Source organism: Thalassophryne amazonica, chromosome 13 (assembly GCF_902500255.1).
Source record: "Thalassophryne amazonica chromosome 13, fThaAma1.1, whole genome shotgun sequence".
Taxonomy (NCBI): Eukaryota; Metazoa; Chordata; class Actinopteri; order Batrachoidiformes; family Batrachoididae; genus Thalassophryne; species Thalassophryne amazonica.
The window spans coordinates 84,868,328-84,889,590 of record NC_047115.1 but is presented as its reverse complement, the minus strand read 5'-3'; the positions used below and the strand labels follow the sequence as shown (position 1 = coordinate 84,889,590).

At 42.6% G+C, this 21,263-nt stretch overlaps 1 protein-coding gene across 1 annotated transcript in view; it reads left to right on the top strand.

Moving 5' to 3' along the window:
- slc18a2 (solute carrier family 18 member 2) overlaps nucleotides 1-21,263 on the top strand; it is a 204,763-nt gene that overhangs the window by 91,661 nt on the left and 91,839 nt on the right. The window contains exons 9-10 of the mRNA XM_034185176.1: nucleotides 16,450-16,545; nucleotides 19,932-20,010. Coding sequence (XP_034041067.1) covers nucleotides 16,450-16,545; nucleotides 19,932-20,010 — 175 coding nt within the window. The remainder of the gene's footprint in view (nucleotides 1-16,449; nucleotides 16,546-19,931; nucleotides 20,011-21,263) is intronic.

Sequence of the window (21,263 nt, the reverse complement as noted above, 5' to 3'; positions counted from 1 at the left end):
TTGTCCCTGCCTGGGTTCAGTTGCAGTGGCTCCTTTGACCCCCATCCCCGCCGCCGCTCGCTCCTCCCTCCGGTGCCATGGGCGGGGTGGTGCGGTTCTGGGCCGCCCCATTTTGGTGGGGCCCTGCCGGCGCCCTGCATGCTTCCCTCAGTGTTGGGGTTACTTCCTGTGCCTCCGTTGGGTGGGGGCGGTGTCTGGGGATGTGTTCCGGCGCCGTCGGGCCGCTCCCTTGTTGGTCCATCGTGCTGCCCCAGTGGGTGCCCTTCCTGGCCCCTGTGCCCTTCAACATCCCTTTTTTCGCCTGTTCCTCCTGGGGCCCTGCGTCCTGGGCCCTTTTCATTGTCGCTTGCAGTCAGCCGTATGGCTTCTGACGCGCCAGAGTGGTCCATGTCTTACGGTAGGGTTCTGTACTTTTATCTTGGCCCAACACACCAGCCACAGTAGTGATCGGATATCGTATAGCTGTGATCTGGGTCTCTGTGTGTGGCTGGTCACGTGTTCGTGGCCAACACCACAATTCGGTTTTGGGTGCTCTCAAGGGGATCAAGACTCTGGTGTCCTAGATTAGGGAATGAATTCTCACTAACTAGACAACAGACTGTCGCTGTCACTGCTTGTTCATGTGTGGTGGTTTGTTCCGGCATGTTTATGTTGGGGCCCCATCTCCTTGGTGTCTCACTTCACAGTTATTGCTTTCACCACTTGTCTTTCATTTTTGTCCTGTCTTCGTGGTTGTTTTGGTGGTCGGTTCCCTCCTGATAGAAGTGTCAGTCAGCTTTGAGTAGGATCTTGTAGGGTGATCAGGAAGGGCGGATGGGGGTCTCACACACACACATCACATTAACTCACACACTACAATACCTTCTTGTCCTGCAAGAATAAATTGCATATACTGTATGTGTATTATGTTCATAAATGGTTCTGCCAGTGTGGCATTTACATATAATATGCAGACAGGGAAAAAACATATACAGCCATAACTACACTCCACTAGTAACAAATGTTAAGACCGACCAAAACCACTGGTCACTTCTGCCAATGTACATATACAACAGAATTGAGCTAATTAAGATGGTCATGCTACCCAAACTACTTTACCTAATCTCTGCATTACCTATTAAAGTGCCCATGAAACAATGCGCTGAATGGAATAGAATGATGTCAGCTGTTATTTGGGGAAAACAGAGACCAAGAGTAAAATTTGAAACATTACAAATAGCGAGAAATGAAGGTGGTGTGGCGCTCTACCTTCTTTAGAGAGTTATCGGGGATAAAGTGTTATAACGGTCACTTTTACCTAAAGTGTCTAGCCTCATTGAAACACCACTGAACATCTGGTTAAAACAACTAACATAAACAACTGAAGACAATGCTAAAATATTATGGCCGCCAGCATATGACTCAGAATTTATACCTGCCAACATGGATGGAAGGTTCAAACTCTGGTGCAAGAAGGGCATAACCGCTTACTTGGAAATATCCTCTGAAAAATGTCTTGACACTTTCCAACAACTACTGGAAAGTACAATTTAGGAAAAGATTTTTTTAGGTATCTCCAACTAAGACATCACTTAATGCAAACATTATCTGTAAAAGACAGGATAGAAAATCTATAATTAGTATTTTTTGTTTGTTTGTTTGTTTTGCTTTTTTTTTTTGCTTTTTTTTTTGGAAACGTGTAAAGGAACACTGACAAAGAAGCAGATTTCAAAAACCTATGTAACGCTACAAAGGGGAAAAAAGTTGTCCACTATCTACTTGTACATTAAATGTAGATGGGATAAAGAAGCAAAAATAAAACTAACTGAAGAAGACTGGTTGAATATTTGTAAGATGATGGCAACCACCTCCAGCTCTGATCAGTGGAGAGAATTCTCTTGGAAAAATACTGTGAGATTTTTTATTACTCCTAGACTGAAGGAACGTTAAACCAGAGACTCTGAAGATGGCAAATGTTGGAGGAAGTGTGGACATACATCAGCGGGCGATTTTCACATTTTCTGGGAGTGCCCAAACATCTCCCCATACTGGACAGATGTGATTACAACTGCATAAATCATGGGGCAACATCTGGAGGACACTTTCACTGTTTTATTTTGGCTGTTGCCCAAACTGTTGCCCATTCCAACAAGACTGGGAAAAAGACAGATACCTCTTGCAAATACTACAAGCCTACAAAAAGGGCTATAACATGGTTGAAGCTTGAATCACCAACTCTTACCGACTGGATAGACACTGTACACGAATTTGATGTTATGGAGCAGATCACCTACTCTCTTAGATAGTAGAGAAGCTTGAATCTTCGACTGGAATGGGTTGCTTGACGCGAGGGCGTTTCGCTTCAAATCGCAGAAGCTTCCTCAGCTAAAATTCTTGCTCTGGTGGTCTGACTTCTGTCTTGACTCTTGTAGAGAAGAATAATCAAGAAGTCATAAAAGCTGGAGTTTTAAACCTAACCAGACCCCTCCTACCGAGAGGCAGACTGCTATAGGCTAGTGACTAAACAATAGCTCTAATTAGCAACTATTGTGCTGTAGTTAGCACCCTCCTAATGACAGGGCAGCTGTCCCTCCTAATGATGGGATGGACCCTCTCCTGATGGCTCCCTTGACGACTCTGCTGATGACGTGAATGACTCATTACCATGAACAAAGGACTGAAACTGCTTTGACCTGAGTACCCCATTGTAAACAGGGGATAAAGCGTGTCTCAGACCCCCTCCCCGGTTAAAGCTGGGTTTCAAACGTTTCACAAAGAATGCCTCCTTGACCCCTCTCTCAAACCATTTCTTCTCTCTGGCTAATATTTTAACTTCCTTGTCCTCAAACATGTGGTTAGTGTCTTTAAGGTGGAGATGAACGGCAAACTGGCGCCCTCTCTGCGGTGCTGGTATAGCCTTTTGTGTAAAGGTTGCTTAGTCTCACCTATGTAGTGTTCGTTATAGTTTTCCTGACATCTGATAGAATACACTACATTGCTCTGTTTATAACTAGGGATCCTGTCCTTCGGGTGAATTAATTTCTGTCTCAAGGTGTTAACCGGTTTAAAGTAAACTGGGATTTTGTGCTGTCTGAAGATCCTCTGTAGTTTTTCCCCTACTCCTGCTAAATAAGGGAGAGACACTCCTCTTCTTCTTCTCTCCGTCTCCTGTCTAGCTGGTCTCTTTGTTCTCTGGGACTTCTGCACTTTGTCCAGGGACCATCGTGGGTACCCACATACTGTGAGGGCTTTCCGGACAAGTTGTTGTTCTTTAGCCCTTCCCTCTGCAGTTGTGGGCACCTGTAGGGCTCTGTGTTGAAGCGTCCTGATCACCCCAAGCTTGTGTTCAAGGGGGTGGTTTGAGCCAAAGAGCAGATATTGGTCAGTGTGAGTTGGTTTTCTGTAAACCCCTGTCTGGAGCTGCCTGTTCTCTCCAATCGTAACATCACAGTCAGAGAAGGCTAAATGGTTGTTTCTGGCATCCTCACATGTGAATTTGATATTGGCGTCCACCGAGTTGATGTGTTCTGTAAAGTCCTCAACTTCCTGTTGCTTGATTTTAACCCATGTGTCATCAACATATCTGAACCAGTGACTGGGAGAGATGCCGTGAAAGACATCAAGGCTGTCTTCTCCACTCGCTCCATGTACAGATTGGCCACAATGGGGGATACCGGAGACCCCATCGCACAACCATGAATCTGCCTGTAGTAATTCCCCCTAAACAGGAAATACGTGGTGTTAAGACAGATCTCCAAGAGTGGTCTGGTGTGAGTTTGGACCTTTCAAGTAGAGACACATCCTCCAGCAGTCTCTGCCTCACAGCTGAGACGGCCTCAGCGGTGGGGATGCAGGTGAACAACGAAGTCACATCAAATGACACGATTGTTTCATCTGCCTCCAGCTGCAGGTCCTTGATCTTGTTCACAAAATCTTGTGTGTTCTCCACATGGTGGTCTGAGTTACCCACTAGAGGAGCCACAGTCTACTCTCTTAGACTTTCCTCTGAAAAATGTGTTAAGTACTGGAAAAATGTAATTGTTTCTTTGACTTATAAACATTTGACTTGGCTTAAAAAAAACCCTGTGGAATATGTGTAATGATCAGTCCACTTGTGTATCTCACGTGTTTTTACAACTGCATGCTCTTTTCCTCTTATTAATGTGATATTATTGTGTTGCTCTGACATTTCTGTCTCTGTGGGTAATGTATTCAGTTTTATAATTTTGTAATTATTGCATTTGTTTGCAGAAGGTTGTTTAACTATCTTGTCTGTTCCAGTCAACATCCATATTCATCGTGTTTGCACTGCGCAGTGTTGACATTGTACTTCTTCTTCTAGGCATGGGAATGCTTGCCAGTGTGTACACTGATGATGAAGAGAGAGGCCAAGCCATCGGAATTGCCCTGGGAGGTCTTGGCAATGGGAGTACTAGGTACCTACACTCATTCACTCACTGATCTTCAACCGCTTACCTGGGATCGGGTTGCGGGGGCAACAGCTCTAGCAAGGGGAACCCAGACTTCCCTTTCCTGGGCCACATTAACCACCTCTTGCTGGTGGATCCCAAGGTGTTCCCAGGCCAGTGTGGGGATATAATCTCTCCACCTAGTCCTGGGTCTTCCCCAGGGTTTTCTCCCAGATAGATGTGCCTGGAACACCCTAGGGAGGCACCCAGGGGCATTCTTACCGCATGCCAGAATCAACTCAGCTGGCTCCTTTCAATGCAAAGAAGCAGCGGCTCTACTCCAAGTTCCCCACGGAAGACCGAACTTCTCACTCTATCTTTAAGGGAGACACCAGTCACCCTCCTAAGGAAGCCCATATCAGCCATTTGTACCCGCGATGTAGTTCTTTTCGGTCATTACCCAACCCTCATGACCATAGGTGAGAGTAGGAACAATGATTGACCAGTAGATCAAGAGCTTCGCCTTTTGGTCACATCAGTACAGTAGAGCGAATGTAACACCGCCCTTGCTGCGCCAATTCTCTGGCCAATCTCACGCTCACATTGTCTCCTCACTCGTGAACAAGACCGCGAGGTACTTGAACTCCTTCACATAGGGCAAGACCTATCCCTACCCAGAGCAGGCAATACTTTAGTTTTCTGCTGAGAACCATGGCCTCAGATTTAGAGGTGCTGATCCTCATCCCAGCCGCTTCACACTTGGCTGCAAACCGATCCAGTGAGTGTTGGAGGTCTCAGGCCGATGAAGCCTCCACCGACTATGCCTCGATATCCTGTCCATGAATATCACAAACAGGATTGGTGACAAGGCGCAGCCCTGGCGGAGGCCAACCCCACTGGAAACGAGTCCGACTTACTGCCGAGCACCCAAACACAGCTCTCGCTTTGTGAGTACAGAGATTTGATGGCCCTGAGAAGGGACCCCCTCACTCCATACTCCTGCAGCACCTCCTACAGTATCTCATGGGTGAGTAGTGTGATGCTCCTGTAGTTGGAACACACTCTCTGGTCCCCCTTTTTAAATATGGGGACCACCACCCTAGTTTGCCACTCCCTAGGTACTGTCCCAGTCCTCAACGCAATGTTGAAGATACAGCTCATCCAAGACAGTCCCTCCACACCCAGAGCCTTCAGCATTTCTGGATGTATCTCATCAACCTCCGGGGTCTTTCCGCTGCGGAGTTGTTTGACTACCTCAGTTACTTCCACCAGGAAAATTGATGAAAATCCTCCATCAGCTTCCAGCTCTGCCCCTACTATAGAGCGTGCTGCGGTCTGATGCAGGAGTTCCTTCCAAAGAGTTCCTTCCAGCACCAGATTACATCCTCAGTTGAGGTCAACAGAGTCCCATCCATAAGCCCCTTTCACACCGACACAAACATAGAGTAGTGCTTTGTTGCTTTTAGAGTACACCTGAAATGTGCACGTACTCTGCATTTTTCCTGCGTATCAAGAGAGAGATGGAGGGAGAGAGAGTGTGCTGTCTCTCTGTCTGCTCTTTTTTTCGAGACCTGTTGTTTGTGTTCTCTGGATTTCAAAAGAAATCCATTTTATGAATTGAAAGAATGTAACCATGTTTTCTGATGTGCATTTTTATGGATGGATCCCTGCCAGCTCATCCACACACGTCGGGCTGTGTGGATCATTTATCACAGACTCTCACACGTTACCTCACACGCGCTGCATGGATCAAACCTGTTCACACGTGAATCTGAAACCTTTTCACACTTGAAGTCACGCTTCTGTAAACTGCTGCCTGCCTGCTGCCTGAGCGAAGTGTAACACAACCCGAAGCACAGTTCACTCTGATCACCATGTCAGCCCTCAGCAGCAGCTCTAAAGCCCCTTTCACACCAGACCTGCTTCAAATTGCTTCCTGTGGCATCATGACAAAGCAGGAATATCTGCGTCAGGTGTGCACAGCGGGGGGGCAGAGAGGAGGTGAGAACGCAGCCTGCAGGTTCTCTGCACAGAGAAATCAAAGTGCACAGTTTGGCAGCAGCCAGACTGTGCACTTTGATTTCTCTTCTAGTTTATATTTGTTCTTGTGCTGAGCTGCAGGTCTGCGCTCTGAGTTCTGTTATAGTTTATCTTTTCCTCCTTTGACCGTGAAGTGCGCGCGCGGTGAGCATGAACAAAACCGTCCATGAGTAAATGTGGAGATGTCTGAGTTATACTTGATGTGGACATGTCCTGTCTCTGGCAATCAGTCTGTGAGCAGGACTTTAATTTCATTCCGCTTACTGCTGTGTTGGGGAGCAAAAGTCGTCACTGATCTACTTCGGCAATCTCAACTCTTTGTCTTGTTCTGACTTTATATAATCAGGCAGATGACTTAAACGTATCTGTGGAGTATGAGGGACTGAAGCCTGACTGGTACTCATATACTGTATGATCTCCTCCAATATCTTGCTTAAAACTCTGAGAATTGAAACAGGTCTATAATTCCCAGGATTGATCTTACTGTTTTTCTTGTAAATGGGGTAATTTGCACAGACTTCAGGTCTGATGGAAAGCTACCTGAAAGCAATTGCAAATTTATAATATGTCTCTCACAGTAGCACATAAGATGAATATTTCAGACCACTCCATGATTTCTAAGTGAGAGAACTTGCATAACTGCAGGGTGTTCAAATACTTATTTTCCTCACTGTATGTGCAGATGCTCTTCACTGACTATAGCTCTGCTTTCAGCACCATCACTTCACAACCTGATCACAAAATGTTACCATTTGGGACTCAATGTCCACCTGTGCAAATGGATCCAGGATTTCCTTATCAGCAGACCACAACACAGATTGTACATACAGGCATCATGTCTCCCCCTCCTTCACATTGGACATCAGTGAACAATAGGGATTTGTGATAAGCCCTTTCTTTTCATCCTCTATACACATGACTGCAAACCATTCTGTAAGACCAACACCATCATTAAGTTTGCAGATGACACCATTGTGGTAGGCAGAATCACTAACAGTAATGAGTCAGCCTACAGAGCAGAGTTTGAGAAGCTGGAGAACTGGAGTGGGAATAACATTTTGATGCTCAACACAGTAAAGACGAAGGAGATGACTGTGGACTTTTGGAGACTGAAGCCCAATGTTCATCACCCCATCATCATCAATGGCGAGAGGGTTGTTGTTGTGCAAAGCTTCAAATACCTTGGAGTCCACATCAGCCAGGAAATGACTTGTTCCATCAATGTCATAGTGACAGCCAAGAACAGACTTGAGAGGCTTTTCTTTCTGACATGTCAAAAGAAAGCACAACTTCCACAACAGCCATAAAGAGAATTTCTATCAGCTAAAAAGTCTGTTATTACGCACAGTGTGGTATCCGGGCTGCACCTCGGACACAGAAAGTCTTTCCTGCATATCATCAAGACAGCAGAGAAGATCCTGGTTCTCAGCTCTCCAGACTGGAGGTTAGCTACAGGACACTCTATACCCAAAAGGTCACAGCCATTGCCAGAGACACATCATAGCCTACTCACAACAAGTTCACCCTACAGTCATCAGGGGAGCTCCACAGATCACTGGATGCACACATGACCAGGCTCAAGATCAGGCATGACCAGGATCAGCTTCAGTATTCTGCAGGAATTGTTTATGTCTTATAATATATGTATGACTTGTTTTTGATGTTGTTATGTTTAAATATTAGTGTACGTTATGTAGCGCTTAAATTTTTATGTATATTTTATGGAATTACTAGGCATCGACATATTTGCTCCATCAGCATTTCATTTTACTTATACAGTGACAATGAACTGATCTCATCTCATGTCACTGGCCATTTCACTGGGTACACTTGTTAAACTGCCCATTAATCCAAATATTTAATCAGCCAATCACATAGCAGAAACTCTTTTTTGTTTGTTTGTCATGGCCATGAAGATCTGCTAAAGTTCAAAGCAAGCATGACAATGGGGTAAAAAGATGATCTATGTACATGTGGCATGGTTATTGGTGCCACACAGGCTTAGGTTTTTTCACAAACTGCTGATCTACTGTGTGTTCATGCACAACCATCATCTACAGAAAAGTTTATAAAAAAGAAAAGATACATCCAGGGGAAAATGACTAGACTGGCTTGAACTGACAGAAAGTAGGTAGCAGTAACTCAAATAAACACTGCACGGTATGCAAAGAACATTTGTGAACACACTCTGAAGCAGATGGACAACAAGTAAGAGAAGAACACATCCAGTGCCACTTCCTGTCAGCTAACAACAGGAAACTGAAGCTACAGTTTCAACATATCTGGACAATGGGAGATTGAAAAACGTGTCTAGGTCAGATGGTTACAGTTTGTTTTAAACTGTATCACATCAGTGGTGGTTGTGTAATGGCAACTCTGTCATGGTGTCAGTTAAATTGGCTCCAATCTCTCATGTTTCCATTATCTGAACCATGAAACATGAAGTCTGTCAATGCCTTTCTGAAAGCCAAATGATATCCAACCCAGTAATAACAAGATGTACCTAAAGACCAGTGAGTGTGGTTTGGTTTATTATCATAAGTCAATGCAGATTAAGTTTTGGATTTATGTGGAGAATAGATAAGGTACACAGCTTGTGAAAAACAAAATAATGAAAAAAAAAGTGTACACAGTTAGGGATGGGGCCGAGCTGATCCAATATCGAAATTGGATTCCGATACAAACGTAATTCATGGATCAGAAATTTCAGATACAACCTGCGGAGCTTCTTGATCCAGGAGCTGTCTGAGGGTTTGCCAAAACATCTCCGTAAGTGCTGCTTGCTGCTCTGCTTGCTGGCTGCAGAGTTGGTGGGGGGGGGTGCATGTCTGAATGGAGCTGTGTCTCACTGAGAATGAGGATGTAATGAGAAACGCTGCCTCCAGGTTGTAGCCAGCAAGCAGTTGAGTATTGAGGAGCACTGCATGGCTGCTGAAACACCGCAAAGCAAGACAGAAATGTGCAATGTTTGCAAAGCCGTTGTATCGAGAGGCAGAAGCTCCATCATGACCTACAATACAGTGAACAAAATCAAACATTGAAAAGCACCACATGATTAATGATATGAGATAAAAACATACTTTTTTTTTACTGAAAAGTTAACTCCGCGGACATTCGATCCACCGTCGGCCATCTTTGTACTCCTCATAGAAGCCGTGTGATGATGTGCACAATGTGAGTGTCTAATCGGAATTGGTTCACCATCACATGGTTTTCCAAAATCTAATCATAGGGCAGATTCACCTCACGTGAAAAGCCAAAGAACATTTTCAGAAGTGCCATTACGCACAGCGGACGGAGAGCCTTGCATGACAATCTCACGTGCTCAAACAAAGAGTGTGTAACTATCAGGATTGCTCCACTAGTTTGCATTTGAATGTTACTGGATTACTCTGTGGCACTGTCCCTCTGGGGTAAAGCACTGTTTACCATATCAATGAGGTGAGGGAGAGGGGCCGCTCCTCACACTGGAGCATAAACGCACAGGCCATTTTGTATATATTGTTCAAAATGTGCATTTGTGTTTAATGTTTGAACCTTTTTGTTGTACAGTCTTTCACACAAGACCTCAAATTACCTTTATAAAGTGTCAAAACAGTTGTTTATTATAGTTTCTGTGTGTTTTGAATAAATGTGTGTGGAAAATTATTTTTCGCTTTATTTTTTCCTTTGATATTTTTGATTGTAAACCTTTATTACACTTATAAAACACAACATAAGCATATATATTATGAAAGAACAGGTTGTCCTGAAAAAAGAGACATAAAACTTGATTGTGGGATGCAGGGAGAGCTGTTAACAGCCATAATAAAACATTTATGCCAGGTGAGTGAACTGTCCAAAAAATGCCCTCAGACCCCAGAGGGTTAAAGAGCACAAAGATTTTTTAACCGGAAGCAAAAAGACTAAAGGAGCCAGGGTGCGAAGATTTACTGAGACTGATTCTAAATATGAGTAAATGAAGTTATTTATTTTGGGTTTTTTTTTTTTTTTTTTTTTTGCATTTTGGAAATTTGGAAATGCACTCTGTCCTGAAAAGGGTACATGGTGGATGTGCAATCTGATGTTCAAGAAACCTAATTAATTCACCAAAACATTAGATCTGGATTTGCATCTTAGATGTACCTTCTGGCAAATTGTAGATGAACTTTCAGGTCTTCTTTTCCAGAAAATCCCCCTTTATACCATTTCATCATGAAGCCGTATAACTGTAGATACAAAATATCCTCATAGAAAGTCAACGACAATGATTAACGCAAACAGAGCTCCGGTATCGGAATTTTATCGGTATCGGCAAATATCCAAATTCAGGTATCGGGATCAGATCGATAGTGAAAAAATGTGGATTGTGCATCCCAATACACAATGTACTGCTTAAAGAGAAGTGGTTTTCGGGCTCTGCAGTATAGTTTTGTTTGGAGGAAAAAGCAAAAAGTGAATGGATCCCACAAATATAGTGGAATCCTTTTATGTTCACAGTAGTTTTAATGCGACAGCTCCAGTGACCTTTGTTGCCAATGTCACCACTTTGGGATTGACACTGTAACATAAACAGCAGATAGTAGGGGTTCTTTAGGATCTCTAAAATTTAATGTCTTTACCACTAATAACCCAGTGTATCTTCCACAGTTGGCCCCCCATTTGGCAGTGTGATGTATGACTTTGTTGGGAAGACTGCTCCATTCCTTCTTCTGGCTTTCTGGCTGTGTTTGATGGAGGTACAGTTACATGTTTTCAAAGACATAAGTCAGAAATGGTCTGTGGAATAAGATAAGCATTAATCACTGTTACATTTCTCATCTGTTTGATTATGAAGAGAGACTTCCACTTGAATTTCTGCATGTAGAACAACCCCAATTATTATTTGGGGCAAATTATTATTTGGGTTAATAGGGTTCTAATAAGGAATAGTTTGCACCACCTGTCATGCTTCGTTTTCATGTTATAGGGTAACATATGTCACATGTCATAGAATCCAATGGATGTTGGCCTTGTTTGAACTTTACTTTGGAGACCAAACATTCAACACAGTCAAAACTATTCAATTTATTAATCCTTTTATTTCAACCAATAATTTGCATCATTTTTTACTGAAATTGGCGCAAGTTTATTCCATCATAGATAGTCCAAACTATACCTTTTTGGAATCCTTATGATCAGACAAACAATCTGATATAGTTTTCAACATGATTGGAGCATTTTGTAAGGTTTGACCTCTGTGTAATTCTTTATTGACCCCTACCTCGGTACAGCTACCACCCTGGGATGGCTATCATACATTTTGTGTAGGCCATGATACACTGAGGCTGGATTCTAAGTGTCGTTTCTTCCCTTTAAGTGGTACCAATTAGGTCAAAATTAATGACTGGCTCATGGACTAGAGGAAGATACAGAGGACAGGGTGAGATGGAAATAATTGATCTGCTGTGGCGACTCCTAACGGGAGCAGCTGAAAGAAGGAGAAGAAGATATCAATTAGTCATTCAGACTTCAGAAGTAATTTCATCAGGCAGGTCTAGGAGCATGCATGGGTGTCGTGTTGAGGCAGCCACTACATGATGTAACTGCACTGGGACCTGGACGGCATCCACCCAGACAGAAACAGTCCATCCCCACCTCTCAAAAGTAACTATATATCTGCCAAGTGAAAACTGGGCATTCAATGAGCTTCCTTCAGATTCTGGGGTTTTTAACACCTGAGCTCTGGACAGTGCCAACAGAAATGTGCCACATGGCCAATTTGCCATAGCTGATGCTTTCACACAGTGAAATAATACTCCTTATCTTAATCTCCGCAAGTCACCATTCATTTGACACATAGTCATTCCAGCGGTACCCAAGGATCTTCCAAAGTCACTTAATATCAAAGACATCTAGTCATTACTTCAGGCCAGTGGTTAGCATCCAGGTCTCACAACCATACATTAAGACAAAAAGAACCAGGATCCTGAAGACATGAATCTTCATCCTCCTTCAAAGATGTTGGCATTGCCATGGAAACAGGTACTTGCAAATAACTCTAATAACTCATGACTCCATATGTTTTTCATAGGCATCTTTCAGTCTCAATGGCTGAGGATCCAGAGGCATGAATTTCACTGCTGTGAGAAGTGAATCTCTCGATAGGTGCAACTCTTTGATCACGTACAGATACACTGGAGATGGTCAAGTCCAGGAGGTCATTGAAAGCCTGGATGTGTTTTGATCCAGGACAGTCACAAACCCAGACACTCCATTCCTCATTCAAGTGCTCAAGTGCTGCAGTCAGGATATTCATGAAGCAAAGGTCACAGCATCATCTGTGAAGTCAAGGTCACTAAACCTTTACTACGGTAAAGGCATCTAACACAACCTGATTCTGCTTAGTGTCAGTATTCACTGTGATAAATTCACCCCTCCTCTGTGCTGACTGTAAGTGTGTATAGGTTGGCTATGATGTCCAGCAACTTCTTGGAGATCTTACACATTGTCAGGATGTGCCAGAATCAGTCAAATCTAACACTTTGAAAACATCAAAATAATTGCAAAGAGGCAGTGCCAATATTTGCATTTGTTTTCAGTAAGTACTTGCAGAGTAAGGATGTGATTGATTGCTAACTTAAAAACTAATATTGTTTTCTTATGGTTCTTTACAGCTCTGCAGTTATTTGTTCTTCAGCCCACCAAGGTGGAACCCGAGGTGAGTTTGTTTGCTTCGGTAATTCATTTCCTGTCGGCTCTCCTGTTTCATTAATGTGACCTTTACATATAGCTGTACAACATTCTGGACTATTTTACAGCTTCTTTTAATTATTAACTTCATAAACACTGATGTTATGAGACAGAGATACAGGAGGAGGTCCGGAAGACATTTGGCAGAGTTTTTTAATGATTGCAGTCCTGCAGCTGTGGAAAGTGATTCAGAGTAAAATTACATTCACAAAGACAAGCACACACGGTATCTGGGTTCTTGTAGCAAAGATATGTCAGCTAATGATATGGATCTGGGTCAGGGAGCGTTACTGCCACAAGTGGAGGAGTTCAAGTCTCTCATTGGTCTTGTCTTGTTCATGAAGAAATGATTTTCAGTCAGAGGGTGTGTTCTTAACACCTGAAGGCCCATCAGTCAGGATCAGTGCAAAGATTACAGCTTAATAATTTAATACACAGCTGTATATACACTCTGGCACTGTGTGCAACCATTCGGACTGAAGATCTGCTGTGAATTCTAAACCTGAGGTGTGGGTGACAGCTCTGACCTTTGCAAAATTCACACTTGTAATCATGCTATTGTGGTTCGCAGAGTCAGAAGGGAACGCCGCTGCTAACGCTCATGAGGGATCCATACATTCTGATCGCAGCTGGTAAGAAAAGATCAATAGTGCTGTAACGCTGAAGAAATTTACTGTCACACTTTGCAGAGTGGTGGTGCATGTGCCATTTTTATTCCATCCGGTCACTGATGATCGCCACTTTGTGCCAAAGAGAGTGAAAACGTTTGAGGTGACTGGGTGGAGTGAAAACCAGCAGGCTCTGCTTTGCACATGGTTGGCCATCCACAAGTTACAGCACACAATATCACCTCTTAATGCAGCTCCATCCTGTTGGTTTGTGATGTTCATGTCGTGTTGGCACCTGCCCAATCACTGCTGCACAGCATAACTGTCGGTGTGACATCAAATTATAATGAGCTGGATGGATTTACACTCAACAAAAATATAAACGCAACACTTTTGTTTTTGCTCCCATTTTGTATGAGATGAACTCAAAGATCTAAAACTTTTTCCACATACACAATATCACCATTTCCCTCAAATATTGTTCACAAACCAGTCTAAATCTGTGATAGTGAGCACTTCTCCTTTGCTGAGATAATCCATCCCACCTCACAGGTGTGCCATACCAAGATGCTGATTAGACACCATGATTAGTGCACAGGTGTGCCTTAGACTGCCCACAATAAAAGGCCACTCTGAAAGGTGCAGTTTTATCACACAGCACAATGCCATAGATGTCACAAGATTTGAGGGAGCGTGCAATTGGCATGCTGACAGCAGGAATGTCAACCAGAGCTGTTGCTCGTGTATTGAATGTTCATTTCTCTACCATAAGCCGTCTCCAAAGGCGTTTCAGAGAATTTGGCAGTACATCCAACCAGCCTCACAACCGCAGACCACGTGTAACCACACCAGCCGAGGACCTCCACATCCAGCATGTTCACCTCCAAGATCGTCTGAGACCAGCCACTCGGACAGCTGCTGAAACAGTCGGTTTGCATAACCAAAGAATTTCTGCACAAACTGTCAGAAACTGTCTCAGGGAAGCTCATCTGCATGCTCGTCATCCTCATCGGGGTCTCGACCTGACTCCAGTTCATCGCCATAACCGACTTGAGTGGGTAAATGCTCACATTCACTGGCGTTTGGCACGTTGGAGAGGTGTTCTCTTCACGGATGATGCCAAGGAGATGTGTTGCACTGCATGAGGCAAATGGTGGTCACACCAGATACTGACTGGTATCCCCCCTCAATAAAACAAAACTGCACCTTTCAGAGTGGCCTTTTATTGTGGACAGTCTAAGGCACACCTGTGCACTAATCATGGTGTCTAATCAGCATCTTGATATGGCACACCTGTGAGGTGGGATGGATTATCTCAGCAAAGGAGAAGTGCTCACTATCACAGATTTAGACTGGTTTGTGAACAATATTTGAGGGAAATGGTGATATTGTGTATGTGGAAAAAGTTTTAGATCTTTGAGTTCATCTCATACAAAATAGGAGCAAAACCAAAAGTGTTGCATTTATATTTTTGTTGAGTATATTAAGACATTAGTGGGACTGGATGTGACTTTTGTGTTCTAATCAGCAAACAAGATGGGACAGGACAGATGAATAGAGTCCACAGTGTCAAAATAGATCAGGAATGGGGGGCAGCATTGGTGACTCCACCATGTAATACTACATAAAATATACTGCAAGAGGATGCACAGCCTTCAGTGCAAGTGGGAAAAGGTTTCTTTTTAAACACTAATATATGGTAGGTCTGCATGTTGTGCCAGCCCAGTCTCACGTTTTTTTGTTGTTGTTGTTTTTTTTGTCCTCCCATCACGAAATTAGTCAAAGTTTCGTGACAGGGTTTTTTTTTAACTCACTATTACTAACCCTACTCCTACCCCCAACCCTAACCTTAACCACAACCTAATCCTACTCCTTCCCCTCACCTTAACCATAACCAACCAACCCCCCACCCCGCTTTACTTTCAATTTCGCGCAGACATCACGGAATGAATTACAACGAATTCTTGCTGCCATGACGAAAATGAGGCACTTTTCGTCATAATATCACGAGCCAATAGATTAATGTATACAGGGTGAGCCAATAAAATGTTACCACTGTTTTAATTCATACAATTTCCAAAATAACAAAGATTTCTTTTTCATTTTCAGGAATATCAATTCCTGAAAATGAAAAAAGAAATTTGGAGATATGTGGCAATGTCATCACAAACTTCAATGTGCATGTTGCAGCTGTAATCCAAAGAAGAGGAGCGTGGATTGAACATCAATCAATCAATCAATTTTTTTTATATAGCGCCAAATCACAACAAACAGTTGCCCCAAGGCGCTTTATATTGTAAGGCAAGGCCATACAATAATTATGTAAACATTGAACAATTATTGAACATGTCATCGATTATTGAACTGTGCGGAAAACAAGAGACAAAGTGGGAAACCTTTGGTATGAAATGTTAATTTGATGCTTCTGTTACAAGTCTGTAAATAAAATTTTCGAATAACTTCTCATTTCAAAAACCTGTGTACAATCAAAAAGTGGTAACATTTTTTTGGCCCACCCTGTATTTCATGCTGCTGAATCACAACTTGCCATGAGACTGGTTGGTTGTGCACAACAAGAAGATTCCACCTGCCCACCAGTTATTAATTATTATTATTATTAAATCAATTATTTATATATTATGATATTTAAAAGAGCTACATTACTGAACAAGCATCCACTGAACCTCTGTCTGCCTCCACAGGTGCCATTTGTTTTGGAAATATGGCCATTGCCATGATGGAGCCCACACTGCCAATCTGGATGATGGAGACCATGTGTGCCCCGAAGTGGCAGCTAGGTATTCACAAACCTCACCAAACATGTAATGCAGTGAAATAACAAAACAAAATAAATGCAGCGGCTGAAAGTTACAGTGCCTAAATGTTTCCATAAAGTGGGACAAAGTGCACAAACCTGTGAAAGATGTAGTTTAAAAAATCTTTTGAAAAATGAACACATGAAGATGTGAAAACATGAAGCTGTGCAAATAGCAAGCACAGATCTCTGTTTGGGACATAATGCATTACGCTGTAAACTCAAAATGTGACCGAATGAAAAGACAGAAACACACACAGACGTCATGGAAGCGTCAAGGTGTTACATGTGTAAAGTCCATATTATCTGGACACTGACAAGCCTCAGTGATTTTATGTGTTTACGAGAGCGACATTACTGTTAAACACATGACCAGGGATTACAATATTACATGCACTGCTAAAATTTGCAAAGAGCATCCTGACATACGTGTTTGACTGCTCCAGGTGAGCCAGGGCTGTGTGAAGTGCAATGAAGACAGCATCATCTGTAGATCTGTTCACTCAGACCCACCTACTGATGGCTGTCCAGGTCTGCAGGGATGCTGTTTCTGATGTGCGCCAACACCATCCTCTCAAAGCACTTCATAATGCCCGGGGTGAGGGCAACTGGGCAATAGTCATTCAGGGTTGTAACAGCAGGGTTTTTGGGTACAGGAACAATAGTAGTCAAGTATAATTTTGACCCTGTGTAGTTAGAGAAGATCTAAAATGAAATCAAGCTTGTGCATCCAGTTCTTATTTTGAGAAGTCATTAATGATGTATGCTGTCCAATCATTCCACCCTGGCAAAAGAACACTTCAAAGACATCATTAAAAGTCTAAAGGTACCATGATATTCATGCCCATGATGTGTGTATGTAAACCTCTGACCACAACTCTGTATGTGTGTGTGTGTGTGTGTGTGTGTGTGTGTGTGTGTGTGTGTGTGTGTGTGTGTGTGTGTGTGTGTGTGTGTGTGTGTGTGTGTGTGTGTGTGTGTGTGTGTGTGTGTTTTAAGTGGGGTATGATCTGCACCATTTGAGGATCTTTTAGTCTGAAACATTTCAGAGTGGCAGCCCGTTCCCAATCAAAAGGAAACAGTCCTTTATTATCTGACAAGTATCTCATGGCCACTAAGGAAATAGACAGACTGATCATGAGATCAACTTTTGGATTATAGTGACACTAGCATGTTTCTTGTGAGGATCCACGGGCTCTAGATTGGGTAGTGTTTATAAAATAGGTAGCTGACATTTTTCAAGGGTGGTAATACATTGTGCAAAGTTTCTAGAATGAGTTGGAATGGCATGTGAGTCCAGAATGTTTTTAGAACCTTAGGGCCCTGTCCCACTGGCGTTTAGGAGGATTTGCGTATGGATTGCACACAAAATTAGGCCATATTCGCCAAACATCCGCAATATCCGTGTAACATGCCTGTATGAGTCGGCCGTCATCCGAACACGCCCGTGATCAGAGGCACGCATGTCCGCAGCCAGGATTTTTGAGCTGTTCAAAAATCTGGATGAGGATAACATCCGCCTTACATACTCCATATATACTCTATTCATACACAATACATACTCACTCTATGCGCTGTATATCTGCCATTAACCGCTGATATCCGCAACTGATGGGGATTTGCGTCTTGGCAGCGGACTGGGATAGTGTGTAAAACATATATATATCGTGCCCATCATGTCCACATCACAAACTAAAATATGTTGTAGCAAATGCATATAAATTGGCCACGAATAAAGCGTTTTTATTACATCTGCTTTGCAGCTGATTTGCGGACAATCTGTGAATGCATAACAAACACGTCACGTAAACTCAAAGTGTGGCAGAAAGTGACATACCTGCCAGTCAGTGCCGGTCCAGCTGTGTAAATCCACTAAGACGTAGCTGCTGCAATCCAGGACTTTTATTTAACACCAACAAAAGGAAGAGTTGCTGTTTTAGCCACAACTCACACTGTCTGTGACACTCTAAAAAAAACAAAAAAAAACAAAAAAACACAGTCACACCCAAGCGGCTTCCCCCCCCCCCACCCCCGCTCCCCAAACTCATGAACAGTTAACCCTCGCATGACATCATGAACAAACTCTGTGATCAACTTGTCCAAGTCCAGCACTTGCTCCAGAGGCCGTATTGTTGGTGTGAATAGTGATGCCGAAAGGCGCGAGTGCGCTTCTTTTATGACCGCAATGCAGATGCCGTGCACACACAACATGTGTGCGATGCATTCATAATACACCCATAATACCGCCGTGATAATCTCAATGTGTCGGATCAGTTTCCTCACTACATGCATTATATAACTGTGATTGTTCATCATATATTCGCTATATATTATTAATATATCCATAATTCATAATGGGACATTTGTCATTTTTGGCCATTTTTGTTGCGAACGCCCGTATTTTGTATACTCAATTCATGCGCAATTAATCCTCTCCCCAGTGGGACAGGGCCCTTAGACCTCAACATTTTTAGTAGGGATGGGACCGATCCAATCCAATATCAGTATTGAGTTCCGATACCAATGTAATTCATGGATTGCAAATTTGCGATACATCATCTTACCGCAGGGGTGCCCAAGTTCGGTCCTCGAGATCTACCTTCCTGACACTCTTAGCTGTCTCCCTGTTCCAACACACCTGAATCCAATGAAAGACTCGTTAGCAGGCTTTTAATGAGCCGTTCATTGGATTTTATGTCATTATTTAGATTTAGATTGCATTAATTACATTTACATCATTTTACTGACATTTCAGCATCTTCTCCTTTCCACATTTTCTTGAGTGTTAACCTATTTTATCACATAGTTTAAGCAGATATCTGCCTTTTTTCACGACCTAATTGCTAATTATCTCTCTGTCAAACTTAATTTTAGCTTCACTTTCTCTCACAAACAAGGTTTGAAGTTTTTCTTTTTCATTAGATTTTCATTATCAAGTAAACAAGTGAAAAACCAAAACTGTTCAAAATCTTCCAGATAATAATGTCATATATATTATAAAATGTCACAGATAATCTATTTCTGCAGCTATTAATTTGTCACATTAATAATAAAATATAACCAATCATTGCTCCGCTTTGTATTTGCACAGTGGTCTCTTGGTTGATGCTGGGTTATTACCGAGTAGTGACACTTCTCTATCCGGGTGGGTATTTTGTGTTTGATGTTATTAGTTTGTTTATCCAGTCTGGGTCAGATAAAAACAACGAGCAGGGAACAGGATATTAGGGTGTCATATGCTGCCAAGTGGAAAGCACAAGTCTTTATTACACACAATGCCGGCTCAGTGATGAGGCGCTGATAGAGATCTGATTATCTGAGAAATCCTCCTCACACATTCAGTCCCACATCTGTCTGTGTGTCTGTCAGGTGTCGCGTTCCTGCCTGCATCCGTCTCCTACCTTATTGGAACCTACATCTTTGGGACCTTGGCACACAAGATGGGGAGGTATGGAGAGAAATGATCGTTATCTGTCTGTGTCCCTTTCTCCCTCTGTGGATTTTTATTTGTTTCTGCTCCTCTAAATATGTTTTTGCTCTTTCTTATGTTTTCCAGGCTGAATTTATTGAAGCTTTAGTGATAAAGTGCATCCATAATCTGTCTGTGTGTGTCTGTGCATGTGTGCATATGCGTGGGTGTCCATGTGTATGATGATGTGTTTAATTGCTCACATTTTGTAGTTTCACTCTACTTTTGTTGTTGCTGTTGCAGTTATTGAAAAATGTCATTGAACAAAATTGAAAGTGACCATAAGCTAAACCTGCTTTCTTTAATGGAAACTGATCTTCATGTTCTGATCTCCACCTTCACATACGATACTGCTACAAGAGTAATTCCTAATCCTGCTCCTTAGATCCCCAGGTGCTGCCCATTCTCAGTGTTTCATCATATAATGAACAAAATCACATGGTTCAAAGCAAATGTTGTAGCTAAAGAGGTTTGGGTAAATCCTGTCTATAGTCTATATACATCCTGAGGACCATTTGTGCCCATGCTTATGCCCTCGTTTCTGGTTAAAACTGCATCCAGTCATCATCTATGTCAGTGACAGATATCTGAAACTTTTGTACAACAATCATTTCCACATAAATTTAGCATTATTTCATAATAAAAGATGGGAGACCAGCGCATCTGAGTCTGACTCTGAGTTTGACTCTCTACACCCAAACCGATCAAAGGGAATAATGCTACTATTAACCATCGCATGACAAAGTAAAACCTCAATAATCATTCTAAAGTCAGTTTTAAGCAGAAACGGGGTGATAATTCGTGAATCGCTGCTTACGCTCAGAAATGACGCATGCACAGTGAAGGCAGAGGAACTAATCAGAAAGGGGAACTGTTCAGACTGCAACACCAGTGTAGCTCAGCTTAGCCCATAACACATATTGCTGGAAGCTGGTCCATGTCACGGCTCTCCTGTTAGCAAAGGACACTCGTCGTCACGTTCGCTCCGATTCCCTATGATCACAGATGCTGCTTCCGCGGTGAGACTCACTGGTGACCTGCATGTAGCAGTTTAGCTTAGCATGGCATGAAAGTGATGCAATGGCACAAACCACAATGAACAAAAAATAAATAAATAAATTTGAAAAAAAACCTCCCACTTTCCTCCTCAAAATGTTATCTTTGGAAAATCTGTCCACCTAATAAGCAACACTAGTCATGTTACTGCATTCTCCTAAAACATACATTTTAAC